Source organism: Notothenia rossii, assembly GCF_949606895.1.
Source record: "Notothenia rossii genome assembly, chromosome: 8".
NCBI classification, from domain to species: Eukaryota; Metazoa; Chordata; class Actinopteri; order Perciformes; family Nototheniidae; genus Notothenia; species Notothenia rossii.
This window is the reverse complement of record NC_136906.1, coordinates 56,427,778-56,445,628: the sequence shown is the minus strand read 5'-3', so window position 1 is coordinate 56,445,628 and position 17,851 is coordinate 56,427,778. Positions and strand designations below refer to the sequence as shown.

At 41.4% G+C, this 17,851-nt stretch overlaps 1 protein-coding gene across 9 annotated transcripts in view; it reads right to left on the bottom strand.

The window, feature by feature from the left end:
• cdc42bpab (CDC42 binding protein kinase alpha (DMPK-like) b) overlaps positions 1 to 17,851 on the bottom strand; it is a 93,850-nt gene that overhangs the window by 18,677 nt on the left and 57,322 nt on the right. For all 9 annotated transcript variants that reach the window (XM_079644644.1, XM_079644643.1, XM_079644650.1 and 6 more), the window contains exons 6-19: positions 11,929 to 12,022; positions 10,948 to 11,148; positions 10,624 to 10,762; positions 10,171 to 10,280; positions 10,000 to 10,079; positions 9,029 to 9,207; positions 8,411 to 8,533; positions 7,339 to 7,472; positions 6,569 to 6,690; positions 6,319 to 6,439; positions 5,462 to 5,572; positions 4,642 to 4,886; positions 3,440 to 3,545; positions 1,119 to 1,243 (exon numbers count right to left, since the gene is read on the bottom strand). In XM_079644644.1, the coding sequence (XP_079500770.1) occupies positions 1,119 to 1,243; positions 3,440 to 3,545; positions 4,642 to 4,886; positions 5,462 to 5,572; positions 6,319 to 6,439; positions 6,569 to 6,690; positions 7,339 to 7,472; positions 8,411 to 8,533; positions 9,029 to 9,207; positions 10,000 to 10,079; positions 10,171 to 10,280; positions 10,624 to 10,762; positions 10,948 to 11,148; positions 11,929 to 12,022 (1,890 nt within the window). The remainder of the gene's footprint in view (positions 1 to 1,118; positions 1,244 to 3,439; positions 3,546 to 4,641; positions 4,887 to 5,461; positions 5,573 to 6,318; positions 6,440 to 6,568; positions 6,691 to 7,338; positions 7,473 to 8,410; positions 8,534 to 9,028; positions 9,208 to 9,999; positions 10,080 to 10,170; positions 10,281 to 10,623; positions 10,763 to 10,947; positions 11,149 to 11,928; positions 12,023 to 17,851) is intronic.

Sequence of the window (17,851 nt, the reverse complement as noted above, 5' to 3'; positions counted from 1 at the left end):
GTCTGGATGGATGTATCAGAGTGTGTGTGTGTGTGTGTGTGTGTGTGTGTGTGTGTGTGTGTGTGTGTGTGTGTGTGTGTGTGTGTGTGTGTGTGTGTGTGTTGGTATGTGTGCTATGTGAGGACTGCAGGCTTGTCCTACAGAGGGAGGCTGAGCAGCTGGCAGGGTGTCAGCTGCAAAGGGATGTGATCTGAGAGGAAGGGAGGGTCAAGTAGCTCTGAGATCTTTAGAGGCATGTAAGAAATGCTGCAGTTATACTGTATTGAGGAACCCAATACACTACTACACAACACGGGTATGTATGTGTGACTGTATATCCCTGAAAAGAGCTGTCTATCTATAGCATCAAAGGGAAGGTACATGCCCCAGCATGTATTAGGGACATCTGAGAAAGTTCCTGCTTGCATGTGTGCGTGCGTATCAATCATATATCTTTGTGTTGATATAGCACGTTTCATAAAGGAAACACACATTAAACAAATAATTTAAACCTCCCTCATTGTGCTGACAAATTAAAACACTTAATTCCAGCATAAATCAATAAACAGAGGACTTCATAATATCAACAGCATGTTAGGGCCGCAGCTTGCTCTGTATATCAAATGATACTTTGCAATAGTTTTTGATGATAAGGGAATACTATACTAATACATCATATTCTTATAAGCATGTGAAAGTTGAAGAATTTGTCTAAATGTTGCCTATTAAAGAGAAAAAACACTGAATTTAGTAATTTTTCTCGTAAATGAACCACTTTCATTGAAGATATTCTGAATCTGTTCTCTTAATATAACCCCACTCCATCCCTTGCCTGGGTAATTGTTATTATTTCTTACCAACAATGGCCCTAAGACGCCAATCAATCCAATACATTTTATTCATAGAGCATTTTCTTAGGGGGCTTTACAGTGTGGACATCACATGACACCCTCTGTCCTTGGACACTTGTAATTAAGAAGGAAAAACTCCAAAAGAAATTCCACAATAATGAGGAAAGACATGGAAGACACTTCGGGAGATCAAGAGAGGGCTGCCGCTCACGAGACTCACAGATGTTGCTTGTATAGCTAGAATTACAACATAGACAATCCAAATGATAATGTGTGCGCGTGTCTCACCATTGGATGATTTCCGTGATCTGGGCCTCCCAGTGAGCCACACTCTCCTTCTTGTCGGCCAGCTCCCTCATCTCGTCCTCCAGCTGCCTGTTGGAGCTGCTCATCTTCTCAAACATGCTTGTGAGCTGCAGGGACACAAAGGGAGAGAAAAAACATGGTATTAGCCATCATGCTAAAAGCGTAGCGTCGTCAAGCTGTCATTGGGAAGTATGACACCTGGTAAATGGATTAATATACAGTATATATACATATAGACGCCATGACATAACATTGCATCACTGAACTACTGTGTAATGAGTCTAACAGGTCACGTTGCTGCGGAAGCAAAGGTGATCAGCCTTGAACGTGAGGACTGCTCCGATATGGAAAATGAATCATTGTATTGTTGAAGGTTATGACAGTTTTTATGAGTCAACTCCCAGATGATCAACCACGCTTGGCTGCAGCGCTGCTGTAGAGGTGTGTGAACTCACACTCACACCCACAGAAACAAGAAGGGTGATATAACATGAGACGCCAGTGAAGACGTGACCTCATTGCAAGCCTCAAACTGCCCTATTGTTTGCTTCAACATTTCATTTGTGGGCGCATATTTTGGGTGTATTGCAACTGTAGAGACTGATGTAATGTGCAAGATAAAACAGTCATTTATTATTGTTTTGAAATAGCTTTCCAATCTACGCTAGTGGCCAACAAATGTTTGAAATATCAGCTAGAAAATGATGTTGAAAAAGGCTTCAAGCAACTAAAAATAAACAAGAATTTTGTTTTTAAGCACGTGCTTTTATTTGTTTGTAATGTCTCGCAGTGATGAAATCGTTGCGTATATGACAAGTGTAAGTGTGCAGTCTGTGGTTGCAAATAGCATCTCAAGCACCACATCAGAAACACATTGTACTTGAAGTTTAAATCTGCACTGCCATCAAGTGAAATGGAAAAAAGAGTCAAACTTGAAATTATATTTACTGTGTGATGTACATCATGGCATGCCAATTTACTTTGAGGTTTGGGGCTGCATATAAAGTCAAAATGATATCGAAGTCGCAGTATGGACTGGTGCCAAAATAGCAGGAAGCACAATATTTGTTTATGGCTAAATATGTGTTAAAATAACATTTTGAATGAAGTATTGTGCGACGATATTGCGGCCTACAAATCATATTGTATAGTATTATCAATCTCAGTCATTGTGATGTTAAATGTTTGCTTTTCTTGTATTGTGTCTTAATATCTGTCCTTATTAATGTTGCAAATGGAGCTGCTGTGAAGCAAGTCAAATGTCAGACTTGATCTGACCAATAAATGAATATCGTATCGTAAGTGGAACAAGCCTTGCAGAAAAAGAAAATAATTTGGATAAGAAATATCTGGCAGTGGCACTAATCTAAAACTCCTGGTCTTTTTCTACATATGTCATATATTCCCCCATAACCCTGTTTCTGTGGCTGAGCTGCCCCAGCAGAGCTCCACGTTCTGCAGTGTTACCCCACAGCAGAGCTCCACGTTCTGCAGTGTTACCCCACAGCAGAGCTCCACGTTCTGCAGTGTTTCACTCAACTTCACTGAAAACACACACCAAAAGGCATCATAGTTGAAGATGGAGCAGTCTGATTTAGCTGCTAAGCAAACAGTGTTGAAATTCATTGCCTTCTTGGAAAGATAAGACTATTCAAACAATAAGATTTTCACACACTCCAAATGCATTGAAAATCTGTTTTTGTGCAAAGAAGCAAATCATACAGACGGATCTAATCTGTCCGGAGTGCTTTAGCTTTAACAAATATCATTTCTCAGAATGTGAGAAAACATTAGAGTGATGTGCTATCCTTCCAGTGTTAGCCACATACATATTCTCCTCCATTTCGTCCAGATAGTTTCCATTTGATCAGCTGCAGACTTTAAAAACAACACTCTTTTATTCCATATGTCAAAATGCCTCCCACTTCTTTAAATTGGGAGCCTTATTAAACTTCCAACAGCTATTTCCAAAGTCAACAGAGTTGAATCCAGAGAGTCATTCCATCGGAGTGTGTAGGAGGCTGCAGGCTGGGGGATATTGAACAGTGATTTCTTTGGCACAGCCGGGACAGAGGGGGTGGAGGAATGAGATGAAAGGCCGAGTGGGGTTACCTGGGGTTAAGGAATTGTGGGTATTTTTGCTAGTGTATGTGTGTTTTCTCAAGAGAAAAACAGACCACTAAGCTAACATGAAAGGAAGTCAAATAAAAAGTACAAATATTGACAGAGGAAAAGAAACTGGATTGGTTTTTTTGTGTGTTTTCGGAGAGATATTTGTTTATTTACGTGTAAAAATGTCTTACCTTATCTAGTTCAGTGGACAGCTTCTTGTTCTCTTCGGTCAGCAGGACTCTCTCCCTCTCGTACTTCTGCTTGTACTCGGTCTCAAACTCTTCCCTCTCGCTTTGGCTGAAGAAAACACACAAACATGGAGTGTTAAACTAGTGACTTGAATGATTTGTTGTCTTTCAGGCTTCTGAACTATATGAACTTATATACCAAGTGATCTTATACAGGGGTTTTAGAACAGTGCAGTATAAATACATTGAACATTCAAATGTTCTAAGTCGATGTCTCATCCATCCTCCTACCTTTGTGCCGGTGTGGGCCTCTGACTCCACACATTTCCTCAAAAGTGAAATCAAAAGCTTGGTACTGAGAACAGGTACACATTATTCAGCCTAAACACATTCATACAGTCAGAACCTGATCCAGCACTGTTTGAACAAATGAATTACAAAGCAGTGAGAATAACATGTCCGAACAGCAGGCGGGAGAGTTAGACTACAGGGTACAAAAACAAAGCTCTAAAGCCTTCTCCTCAAAAACATTATTTTATTCAAATGTGATTAAACCAGCGGTTCTTAACGTTGGATCTGGGCCTCCCTAAGTACCTACCAGGGGGGTCTGAGCAGGGAAATACCTTTCCATTTCTCTGTATTTAATACCCGAGTTGGCACATTTTGACATGTCTTTCTTTTTTCAACTCCAAGAGGCCCTATCATGCTTAATGTAAACAGAGTCGAGGCACTAAATACAAATATGGACCTGAAAAGGAGAATAATATGTCCTCTTTAATGGCTCAGGAAAAATATTCTCTATAAGATCACCTTCCATGAGGAAAATGAAGTATTCTCTGAAAAGCTAGAAATCGTCTTCAGAATGCACACCTTCATGCATCCGTGTCATTTGGGTTGTTATGGAGGGATGACAAATATTTGGGAAGGGAGGTTACCTGAATGAAAGGTTATTATCTGGTTGGGAGCAACATTACTATAACATTCTAATAACATATTCATCTAACACTGGTAAGATAAACCACTCACAGTCACTACACATTTATACCAGACTCGAGCTATTTTTAATATCACTGTAATTACCTCCCGCAGTCATCACTGGAAGACGCAATGAAGAAAACAAAGTCATGTAATCACAGCCAGGATATAGGAGTCATAGAAACAAATCATTTGCGTTGATCAGATGTAGGAGAGAAACTGATGAGTACCTCTCGCGGCGAGTCTTGTCCAGCTTGTCTTTGAGCATCAGGATCTCTTTCTGCAGAGCGAGGTGCTGGCTCTCGGCGTCCCGCAGCTCTTTGCGCAGACCCTTCAGCTCGCTGCCGTGCTGCCCCTCCCTGCGCGCCAGCTCCTCCTCGTACAGGAGCGTCTTCTTCTCCAGGTCTCCCCGCAGGCGCCCCACCTCCTGGGTCTGGTCCGCTGAGGCGGCGGGGGCGGAGGACCCCTGCTTCACCTGGGCGAGACAAGTGATGTTAGTGAGGATGAGAATGGAGTGTTTAATAAGTGGGATTATTAAGACTCCCTGGATACTGTTGTATTTAAAAAAATATATTTTTCTTAACATTTTGTGAAAACTTTATGGAAACATTTAGAAGTAAAAGAAAAGCTTAAAAAGCTCCAGCGAACTCAGAAAAAGCTTAAAACATTGATTGATTCAATGACATTTTTTAGCATAGCATTCATAGTTAGCATTTTGATATAATAGTGTCCAAAGTTTAAAACAGTACTTTGGCAAAACATGGCATAACATGGAAAATGCTTCATCGGGACCAATCATTCACACGATCCGCATTTGTCAGTCACAACGTCAATTGAACTATTGAGACGGCAAGGAATTGTGGGAGCACATTCTGTCCTTTTATAAAGGATGGTCCAATGTATGCTAAGCTAAAGGAGACAATAGAGTAAGCATTCATGTTCATGCTCTATCATCTTAAGCTCTGATCACATTGAGTGTTAGCTTGTATGGCTGTGCAGTGACTGCTGATGGAGGGGTTCATGTTCATCTGTGTTTGTTTGCACACTCACCTTAAGCCCTTCAAGCTCCTCCTCCAGCTGTCGGCTGTACTGCTCATTACGCTCCCTCAGCTTCCTCTCTTTCTGAGCCTCTGCTGTCTGCTCCTCAGAGTGCGCCTCCATCTGATACACAAACACACCATTGATTGGATGCAATGTATGTCATACACTGTTTCCATGTTACAGCCACTGAAACATCGTTTATTCATCTGAGGCGTAAATGGAGTGGTGCAGTGATGACCTATTTTTGTAGGTCGACCTGTAAGTTAACATCGCAAGTGCTCCCTCCATAAAAATCTATGCGATTTTTCCATTGCCAAACAAATGCCAATGATATTTACACATCTGTTCAGCAGCATTATCTCCACATATACACATGTCTTTTATGATTGTTGTGGTGTAAATGTAATCGCCAGAAGCAACGTTGGGTTATAAAGTTAGCATGGTCTCATGGCATCACCAGGCTAGGCTAAAGGCGGGTAATGTTAGGCATGATGACGTTTCGTTTAGTCTCACTTAAAAACGTGTTAATAACCGCTTTGTTATGACACATAGAAGCTATAAGCATTAGTCAGTTGGGTGTTACCTGAAGTGTTTTATAATGTGGAACAAAACTTGAAAATCTCTTCAGCTTGTGTTAACAACAGACCTTATTTCAGGCATCAAACCAAAACATTTGATTTGTTTTGACTTTATCCAGAATGCTAAAATGCTAAATAATTCCCGGGTTTAAGGACTCATCCCTGACCACTCTATTTTCATGGAAGTTTATGAATATTTCTTAAGGTGATAGGAGTACTATACACAGAAAACAATAGGTGATTGGAGACAGAACAAGGTGTGCTAGCAACACAGGGAGACTACTCTACCTCCTTCTTGGCCCTCTCGGCCTTTCGCACCTCGAGGCGGAGTGCCTCCACCTTCTGACCCTGACTCTCCACCTCCTCCTCTTTGTCCCGCAGCTGGCGGGCCAGGCGCTGCTTCACCGACCTGCAGGAGAAGATCAGTCAAAGGTGAGGAAAATAAAAGAATTAGCCATGAAATTAAATGGATCTTAAGCACCTAAAATGACAATTTATTCAAAAACCAGTGAGAAATGTTCTGGGGCAGAGTTCCTACCTGAGGTCTGTGAGTCTCTCGTTGAGCTCTGAAAACTCCTGCATTGCCAGTTTTCTCTGGCTGTGAGCGTCTTTCAGCTCCTTCGACTGAGCCTTCAGCTTCTCGTTGGCATCCAAGATATCCTGGCAGAGAGAGGGAGGGTTCAGATAAACATTTAGAGTCTCATAGTGACTTGAAAGAAAATACAATGCTAAAACAAGCTAGATTTATTTGAATTTTTGGACACCAAAATCTAATCTGAGCAACCGTTTTTTCTATTGAACATTGTTATTTGGTTTGTGAAAACAGTACCAAAAAGATCTTGGTGTTCGTGTTCATTTGGTTATAGAATACATAATAATTGTCCCACGTTTTTTCGATTTATTTTACTTTCAATATCTGCTCTCATTTCACATTTACATTTCTCTTAGTGTGTTTATGTATTGTATGCACTATTATACACCAAAGCCAATTCCTTGTATGTAAACACCTACTTGGCAATAAATAAAGAACATTTTGATTATGCTTTACCATGATACATGTTGCAACAGACACGTACGTGCAACTTCAAACAATATAACACTTTTATATGGAATTATTATTATGTCTTCTTAGGGCTCTAACAAAGACAAAATACACTACTTAGGTATTTTTGAAGCATTTTTTGTTCCTCAAGAAAACGTACAAAGAGTTTTGTCATTATATCAGAGCCATTTCAGTTACAGCAATTAAATAAATATATACAGAAAATACTAAATGTATGCGGAGACAGAATCCCCTACTGGTTGTACCTTGTGCATGTCGTCCCTCTCCTGTGAGACACTCTTCATCTGTTTCTCCAGAGTCCTGGTGTGTTTAGAGGAGTCCTCCAGGTCTCTGCGGGCCAGCGACACGTCCTCCAGCTGCTTCTCAATCTGACCCGAGTCTGACAAACACATAAACAAAGGTATATCATCAACCCTGTTGTCTTCGGGTCAAATCTGACCGATTTACTACTTTCATCAATCATAACTTTTTTGTTTTACATTTGATTGGATTAAAGCTTTATGATATCCTTCACAGTAGACATTTGAACATATACAATGGCTGATCACCACTTTCACTGGATGATTTAGTCAACTTTGTAACACCCATGGTGTTCCCATAAAGAAAAGGAATTAGTAACCATCCGGATCAGAACACACACACACACACACACACACACACACACACACACACACACACACACACACACACACACACACACACACACACACACACACACACACACACACACACACACACACACACACACACACACACACACACACACACACACACACACACACACACACACACACACACACACACACACACACACACACACACACACACACACACACACACACACACACACACACACACACACACACACACGATGTGTGTGTCCCCCTTATGTGCCCATCCCCCCCACATGGATCACACCTCGCACACGCAATACATGTTCAGTGTCTATTCTTTGTATATTTACTGCAGTCTTTCATGTACACCAGAAGTCTGATACAATATGTACAGTTTGAAAGGGTGTTAAATGAAATTTGGTGATGATTAATGGTTTTTGTGTGAAAGTAATAGCAGTTAAAACAGGACCGGTTAAATTTGACCAAGAACACCAAAGTAAGGGGGGGGGGGGAACGAAGACAATAGGAGGGTTAAATCAAATATGTAACTTAAACGTTTTTTTGTTGCTGTGGCTGCCTTGTTTCTTTATCAAGGTGCATAGTTTTCCCATTCTTAAATAGTCATTTGAACGTTGAGTCATTAGCACATACATTTCCCATATGACTTGATAGCGTATGAAACCAAATCTAAGAAAATGCTCACCAGCGATCTGCTTCTTGAGGATGTCGATCTCGCTCTTCAGACTCCTGATCTCACCCTCCCTGTTGGGGCCAACAGGGCCCTCGCCTGATGGATGCTGCAGGGCCTGCACCGTCTGAGTCGACTCTGCAACAGGTCCAGCAAAAAGAGGCTTTAGTAAAGTGCTTTGTCATGCTTTCTAAAGACCACATTTGGCTTTAACTGATCATTATGAAGAACAAGTTGATTGCACAGTGTTACGGGCGTAGAATAATGACACCATCAGCATTAGGACTGGGGTCCTATAGGTCCCTCTAACTAAAATGTCCCGGGATTTTGAGAGAGAAACACCCTCTGAAGGGAACTTTCGGGGTGTTAGCCTTTGCAGAATATTTACATGCACAAAAACCTATATAACACAATCGAGGGAAGGGAAACCCCAAAAAGCTTAATAAGGACTCTTTAAGATTTGTTATGGGCCAGTTTGGCCTTAATCAGAAAGTCACAGTGTTGAAAGAGGGAGATCACCCGGGTAAAGGGACTGCAGGCAAAGCTTACACTGAGCCCCAGCACAAGGGCTGCCATGTCTTGCTTTGCAGTGATGTCTGAATAAGTCTATTTTGCCACAGAAGTCAGCTTTACCTTGCAGTTTGCGGCTCAGCTCTAACTTCTCCTGCTCCAGGCGGCGGATCCTCCTCTCGTAGGCCTCTGTGGCCAGGCTGTCCTCCAGGCCTCGCTGGACAACCAGGTCCAGCTGGTCCTCTCCCGGCTTACCCGGATCCCCCACCAGCTGCCGCAGGGAGGCACGGTCTGATAGGGAACTGCAGAGGTGGAGGAGGAACACAGATTGTGAGGAGAAAGGTGTAGGAGGCAGTGACATCAGCCATTATCAACCGAGTGTAGAGTGAGGAAAGAAGATTTTTTTTAAAAAGGCCATTTATAGAGTTGAAAAATAGACATAATGGTGTTAACAGAATAAGACAATGCAATATGAAAGGGATTATTAAAGGGAGAGAAAGAGGCCAGGGGAAACAGCAGGAGAGGGGAAACAGGAAAGAGACGTGGACGACAGAGATAGAGATGAGTTGAAAGATGAGAGGATGTTGAGTCATGGAAGAAGGGGGAAAGGGAGGGGGAGAAGGAATGACAGCGACAAAACGGAAGATGGGGAGTGAGAGAAAGAGAGGGAGAGCGAGGGAAAGAAAGGAAGAGTGCAAGGGGACATTATCACTGGGCCTTGAACAGATAAGAAGCAAGCGGTGGGTTTGTTGCTTTCTCACGGGTAGCCTTCAGGGTGAGGATCTACAGCGAGTCCTGACTCCTGAGCATCACCTTATTAGGGAGGGAAGCTACTCCAACACTCCTACGCCACTATGCTATGCAATGAGAAGGCTTGCTGGGTAATCTGTCCATTTATAATGACTCATTACAAATGATGCTAGATTGTGTAGGTCACTGTTTTCATCCTTATTTGGTCAAAATGTATACAAATACATGCAAAATCCACTTATCGCAATTCTAAACAATGAAAAGTGAAGCAAGAGAGTCCAAAAAAAGACAAATTCTAAATGAAGGCAGCGGCTTAAAATAATGTTTCAATTGTTATCACTTACCATTTACTGGTGTAGGTGAAGCCCACAAATGGCAGGTGGTGGCCGGAGAAGGCAGTGTGAGAGGGCGGAGGCATGGTCTCCTGAAAAAAGATTTAGAAACATGACAAAAAGAGTTAGATATTGACATGTTATATAGCCGAGGAGAGAGGAAAATATGAACATATCCCCTACCGAGTTCTTTAGGCAGTCATCATCCACATCAAAGTTGGAGGTATCTGTAGGACTGCTGACTTCTGGGATGTAGGGAGCCTCACATGTGAGAATGTTCTCCCAGATAATGCCTGAACACAAGAGAGGTCACAGGATACTTTTAAGCATAAAACAGTGGCACAAATCTACAAATCTAGTTATCTTGATCATGTTTTTGATTAAAAAAACCTGTTTCATTCATTTATTTGCACAAAATATAGGAAATAACAAACATCATGTATCAGGAGGTTCAAGGGTGTTGTGCTAATGAGATTAAAACATATTATTAAATCTATGAAATGATCGAACCCCCAAATCAGGATGATACACACACTTGTAGATCAAAACACCTCTAAGATATATCCGTATATTGGAAAAAATAAGCAACATTTAAATCCCTAAAAACCTTGCGACATAAGTAACGTTAGAACGTACCAACAAAGAAGGGGTGGTGCTGGAAGTCTTCGATGCCGTTCTGGCCCAATCGGTGCTCTCGGCTGCAAATGAGCCGGCGAATCAGGTCCTTCGCATCCTCTGACACGTCTGTGATCTGCTGCGGGAACTGGAAGCGCTCCTGTGGAAGAAGTCATGGTGCTCATTAGAGGCATGGCACAATTGATAATTCCACCTCGTTTCTCCTTTATGATTATATATCCTATCTTTAAAACTGTTTTGCACTGTTTCTTAATAATGTATTGCCATGTGATTGACTCAAAGAGAGTAACAGCCTAGAATCCACTTCAAACTCTATAAGCTCACCTTGTGGTTCATGATCTTCCCGTAGGTTTCCACCAGGGACTCTGCATAGAAGGGAGTCTCGCCGTACAGCATTTCATACATGCAGACGCCCAGGGACCACCAGTCGCACTCAGGCCCGTACTTGCCCTTCCCATCCTCCATAGCCTGGAGGATTTCTGGGGAGATGTAGTCTGGAGTCCCCACCGCCACGGAGGACTGGACCTAGCAGAGGGATAAAAGAAAAGTCAAGAGTTGATGCAAAACATCTCTAAAATCTCACAAATGGGAGAAATCTCACATGTAAAGAAGGGAAACATTTTAGTATTCAAGTCCAGCATGCTAATGAAAGTAATTATGATGATGAGTAATAGTCTGCAGTTTTGGAAGCATACAAGATAAATACCAGAGTTCTAGTAAAAGGAAACAGGACTTTTTTTTTGGCTACACTCTTTTTTGGAGCTCATTTTTTACTTCTAAAGCAATTTTGAGAATTCACATGATGCTGAATTAAAAGCAAAGCAGTGTTGAATGCTATATGTTGTCTGGATGAATACACAGTGAGAGAGAGAAGCAGATGTTGGCATCTGTCTCTTTATTCTTCAGGAAGTTGCTTTAATACAGAAGAAACCCCCAAGACTTATCATGATTCAAAGCTTATAAAGGAAATGTTCCAAAAAAACGTCAAACAAGGTCCAACAAGCCCTTCAATTATTTGTTCAAATGGTCATATAACCTCATCACTATATTATCATTGAAAGAAGACACTGAGGAACATCTTTGATCATCTATTTCCTCCTGTCATTTCTCCGTTATGTAACTTCTTTTCTTTCTTTTTGCTCCGAGGATTGTCTGAATCACAAAGTGAAGGCCCAGCCGAGCAGCGGAACCACACACCCCTCCTGGGAGACCCCCAGGGGTTGACTAGGAGGTCAGTAAAAGCTCTGGTATGTTTGCTTTGGACCGGAGGAGGCTTCAGCAGTAGTGTGGTAAAAAAAAACCTACCGTCCCGTCCTCCATGAGTTTGAGGCAGGAGCCGAAGTCTGCCAGGCGGATGTGGCCGTTCATATCCAGCAGGATGTTGTCGGGCTTTATGTCCCTGAAAGAAGAAAATACAAAATAAATAATGAAGAAAACTACATTTTTCAAAAGACAAATATACTTCGATGACATTCAGAACGCCCACAAGCCAGATCTCACATCACACCATCGATAATAATCTAAATTAACTTTTTAACCTGGGAAAATGTTACTAATAATTCAGATATTTATCATTCAATTAAGTGTAATTTCCCCATCGCCCATTAATCAGCAGCGTGACAACTTTAAATGGACCATAGGAAAGAATAAACACTGAAATAAGTGTGGGAATTAGCCTTGCAGCAAGTGTGTGTGTGCAGCTTTTCAAAACACACACAAACATGCACTGTTGGAGAAAATATGCAAACACTCCCACTTGCAGAAAAAAGACCCTGTGTCCTAAACAGACACACTCCCCTGTTCACTACTCCTTCAATATTTGTGTTGTGAACAGAGACAGACTGGGTGGGGGTTCGGGGGGGGGGGGGGGGGGGTAACTGACAACACATTCTTTCACAGAAGTGTACACGGTGGCTGGCCACTGTAGATTCTTCTTCTCATCCTGCATTTGCTCAGCATTACTTCTGCTGATGGTATGTTTATAATATAGATACTGACTCTGTCCTGATTTCAGCTGCTGGGATTCATTGCTGCAACAGCTGGATCGTCTCAAAACTCATCAGCTGCTTTCACTTCTTAACCAGCACCTCAACAAATGATAAGGCAATCATGATGATTGAAAATGGGGCTGTTGAAGACACATTTCATTAGCTGAAGTGCAAGTGAGCTTTTCAATTCCTGGAAACATGAGTTTAGTTGGGTGCTGTTAGAGGATGTGGGCCAAACTCCATCTATATATTGTGCGGATTGTCAAAAGTTTGAGATAAAAGGCTTTGTTTTTGCGGCCATGTTTGTGGCTTTGCATCTATGAATCACTGTGATGTTGTTCCGATTCATATCATCTAAAAAAAATTAAGAAAACAATTGCCTTTAGTCTTGTTTTGAATCATAACCTAGTATATATAGCCATTTGTGTAGGGGCAAGAAGACGTTTGTTTCTAACACACGCCCAGCCATGAGGAAAAACTATTTCAACATTGAACCCTGAACAATCATATCAAACGGATACAAGCAGGAAATGCTCACAATTGAGAAGTCATTTTCTGTCTAGTGTTGTTGGCTAGACATTGTCAAACCATCTGTTTCAAGTTGGCTTTGTAGTAGTCTAAAACGTCTCCTGTTGGAGAGGCTCACATCAGGACGTTTTTTTCTGTCTGCAGCATGGTCTGCAGCCATGTCATAGATTTTATTGGGCAGGAGGGCACATGCTAAAATTATATTGAATAGTTTTGCAACTTTGGGATCCAAGTGATCCTTAAATTGTACACATGATACACTTTTCATTGTAGTTTTACCATGTACGCAAATTATATATTAGTGTCGTCTTCGTGACTTTTTTTGTTTGTATGGTAAGCTGTTGTCTTGGTCTATTTATGTTCTGTTTCTGATTGGTGCAAGTTGCCAAAACTCATGTGTCTTGACATCAAACTTCTGACGCCTACACTGCTGGAAATTTCCAACAAGAAGGAGTCAAAGTAGAGAAAAGGGAAAAAAAAGATTTTTATTTTTATACATGACTGCTCAAATGTAACTGTGCACACATTCTACAGTGTGTTCAAACGTAGAGAAAGTAAACCTGCTGTGTTGGTTCAAAAAACCTTTGTATGCCTACTCTTTTCCATACAGAAAATTGGTCAGAATCAATAGGAAAATCAATAAAGAACCGGAACCCATAAGCAGAAGGGATAATGTCGTTGGTATCAAATAAATCGTATCAATTTCCAACACCAGTGCTAGTTTGCATTATCTTCAACGTTATGAAAATTGTGTATACTTTCTTTAAACTAACAAAACCATGGAACTTCCAACTACACTTAGAAATGTTTGTCAGGTGTTCACTGACAGGTGGTTTGTGTTGGGCTGTTGGTGCTATTGTCTTTCATGGCAGTACTGTTAGTGTGTTAATGTTTATCTCTAGGCTGGATTTAGTGCCAGGCCTGGTTTAGTCAACTATTTGTGGCCATGGTAAGCAGTTTTAAGGTTGTCATTCTGAGTAATTCCAGGAACAAAAAGTCATTTGTTGGTTTCATCTGTGACCTTCTGGTGTCAATGTAATCATTCTTGTATTATGTGTGTTTGAAATCCACGTCATCTTAAATCGTAAAATCATACTAAGTGACCCCAATGGTTGCAGGGCATGACTGGTATGAAACAGAGACGTCACTGTCTCCCAGAATCATGGCTAAATATAGCCTCTGTGCTGGCCGGACCAATCCCCTGAGGGGGAGACCCTGTCCAGCCCAGTGTCTGAGGCCCTCTTATCAACACAGTGAACCACAACGCGGCTCAATACACACGGTATGAGGGCCACATAAAAACTCTTCTACAGTAGTGTCAAAGGCACACACGCAGTACACACTAACAAACTCGGAGTCCAGGGTTAGAGAACTGAGCTGCTGCTATTTGTGTGCATTAATGTGAGCATTGTTCTGCTTCAAATAAAAATAAAAACTGATGACCAATACATGCATACACCCCCACAAAGCCGACGCCCACACCACTAGCACTCTCATAATGACTGATAAGAAATGGATGAGGAGATACAACTGAAACAAGCAGAATACAATAAAAAGGCAACCCTCTGCAACCATTTGTTGACAGTCATTTGGAGTACAGATGATTTTTTCCATTTTTGGTAGTGACAATGGCTCCAACTTGCATCATTCAACCACTACAGTGTGAGCATGTTCTTAACATTTGGCTTCAACAGACCTAAATCCAGCATTATCTCTAAATAAAAGTTGCAATCAAGGTCGGAATAATTCCAGTGTGTTCTAAAAACAGCCAAAACGGTAACGTTCTCTGGCAAAACCATAGATTTTTGCCAGAGAACAAGGCTTTAGGAAGTAGAAACTGATCAGTAAAAGCTCAAGAAATTCCCACATTCCACTTTGAATTATTCTGTAATTCTTGTTTTCAAATTGTACACATTGAGACTTTGGGAGATGTTATGTTCTTTAAAAAAAAAAGAGTGGGCAAACATAAACTAGCTTTGAAGACGTCTTTGATGTCTCTGTCTTCCGCGAGACATCTCTTCAAAGCCAGATGTGAAGCCCCTGTCATTTTCCAGAAGTGTTAATAGTTGCATCGCATGGGGGTACAACAGGGGGTGGGCCAGATATCTCTCTGCCTCAGAGACGCCACTAAATCACAAACCTATAAAACCATGGCTAAAAGTAATATGCGCACATATGTGACTTGTATAGACACATAAAAGTGGGGATCCAAATGTATATATACAGTATATATATAAATTGACACTTACTTTTCCATATCCCTGCTTGCATCCTGGGTTACTTAAAAGCTCACAGATGAGTTCCAGATTGGACATCACTTTCCAAAGTGGATACTGTATATAGCATTTGGATGGCAACCACATACTGTACCCAAGTGCATTGAACGTTCACATAACTTACTGTATCTGGAGTGATGTGAACTTGGCAGGCATGAACTCGCAGAAACAACCGAAGCCATGTGTACTCAAGGTCATACTGTCGAAGTACATCTTAAACTTCAACATAGTATAAAGATTTATCTGATCAAATGTTTATGTTTCTAAGAAGATGAGTTATGTTGGACTTTACACTGCTCCATTACATCTGACATTTTACCTTGAAGGCAAGAAGACAAACTTGGGCATGTTCGCTGGAAAATGATGCAGCTTGTGATGGTATAATGTTATAACTATAACCTTTTGAACATGTTCAGCCTGTACGATCTGTTAATTCAGTTTCGTTAAGAGCAAAGAATAACTCTATAGTGGCCCTATGCATCATTAATAGCGCTATGCAACAATGTTTTTCGCTGGTAAAAAAGGTGGACTTGAAGGAGAGTGGTTGTGACGCAATACAAGGGTTAAGGTTAGGTTTGTCAATAGATTGGCTATGAAAAGTTCTATGAGGTAAGACAAATGTGTTGGTGTGTGTTAAGGGTAAACACAATGTTTTTGTTGAGAATGTAAATAGAAACTTTATTGACATGGAAACTACTCAGGGGATCTTTAAATGGCAAATCTGTAGTTTCAACGTCTAGCCTAGATTATCTCATGTTTCACAATTTGCAAGATAAATGATAAGTTACTTTCTCTGCAGCAGTCAAACGTGACAATGTCACATTTTCTGTTTGTGGATATCAGTGTTTAACCTGACATGCCATATGGTTTGTTAAACATTCTATTGGCCGTCAATGGAAACTGGGCAAGCACTTTCAAAACAAACTTGTCTGTTGATTGGAATAACCATCTGTCAATGAAATTCTTAACAAAGATAGTCAGTAGATGAGCGAGATAACATCCTTTCCATCGAAAACAATTCCACCATACCAAAGGCTCACAACCTCTGAACACTGAATCTGAATCACCTTGACAGGAAGTGAAAACCTTACAAATCATAAATGACACCTGGAACAATTGTCTGTGTTCTATTACACTGTGAGCACGTGGATCTGCAGTGTTGTATGTGTGTGTGTGTGTATATACACAGGTGCTTCAATAGCAGAAGGCCCTAATCTGTTCCAGAGATTTCTGGTCTAGCAGAGAGCAGACAGCATGAGTTGACCCTCGCCTGTCCATGTGTGTGTAAATGTGTGTGTGGCAGACAGACAGCACAGTGGGGGTAAGGGAGGGGGGTAATGGTGCAGCTACTGATAAACCATTTAGCACTCAGCCCCCGTCTGCCCACTCCCCTCTCTTCCACTCTACCACCCTTCTCCTTTCCCAAATCTCCCTAAACCTTTTTTCTCTCTCAGATACCAAAAATCTATTAATCTAATCAAATGTTTTCTCCCCCTTGCAATTCAAATCATCAGTTTTTTTTTTTAATGTTCTTTCTCACTCTGGATTTTGTGACGAGCCCCCTAATCATCAAGTCAGCCACAGAAAAGTACCGAGCCCACACTGGAGGCTAACGGCACAAGAGCTGACTCGCATTTAGGATTCATTTCATGGCGGGTGCTAAGCTAGTGCTAGGCTAGGCTAATTGCTGTAGCTTATTGGGCTACTGTATCACTTCTGCAGTCTTAAGGAGCAGTCTTAAGGAGCAGTGCAAAGACGAGAATAGAGGGAGGTAATCTCCTCTAAGACCACAGCATCCATCTGGGAGGGCCATCTGGACGCCACCTCACAATACACACACACGCACACACAGACACATTCACACACACAATGTGGCCTGCAGCAACAGTGGAAACTGCAAAGACAAGGCATGTCCACATGGCTCTAGCCAAGCATTTGTTAACTATGGTTCAAAGAACTGCTGCTTGTGTGACTCCTGTCATCACTAGATACTGACACACAGGCGACACACACCGACACACATTCCTCCTACTTATCGAAAAACTAACATTTCAAATAAATGTCCGTCGTCAATCAAATTTGAGAATATTATAATATTCAAGATAGACACATTTAACAATGTGAATGAAGATCTTTTATAAATGCAAGCGTATTTGTGTGATTTCATTAAAATTGGCAAAAGATAATGCGAATAAAAGATTTTTTCATTTACTAACGTTTTGGGATTATTAATGGGAGTATGTACATCAAGATGAGCAGAAGGTTGTGAAGCAGAGTCCTGCACGGGTATGATTTTCAAGACCCGCTCCTGCGCTGCACCCGCGACGTGCAATACCGAACCCGCCCCCTGCACATATTGCCAATTAGATCCGCAAACCGACCCGAACCCGCATATCCTAAGAGCAGTGAAAACGTGCAATTATTAAACACACGCAG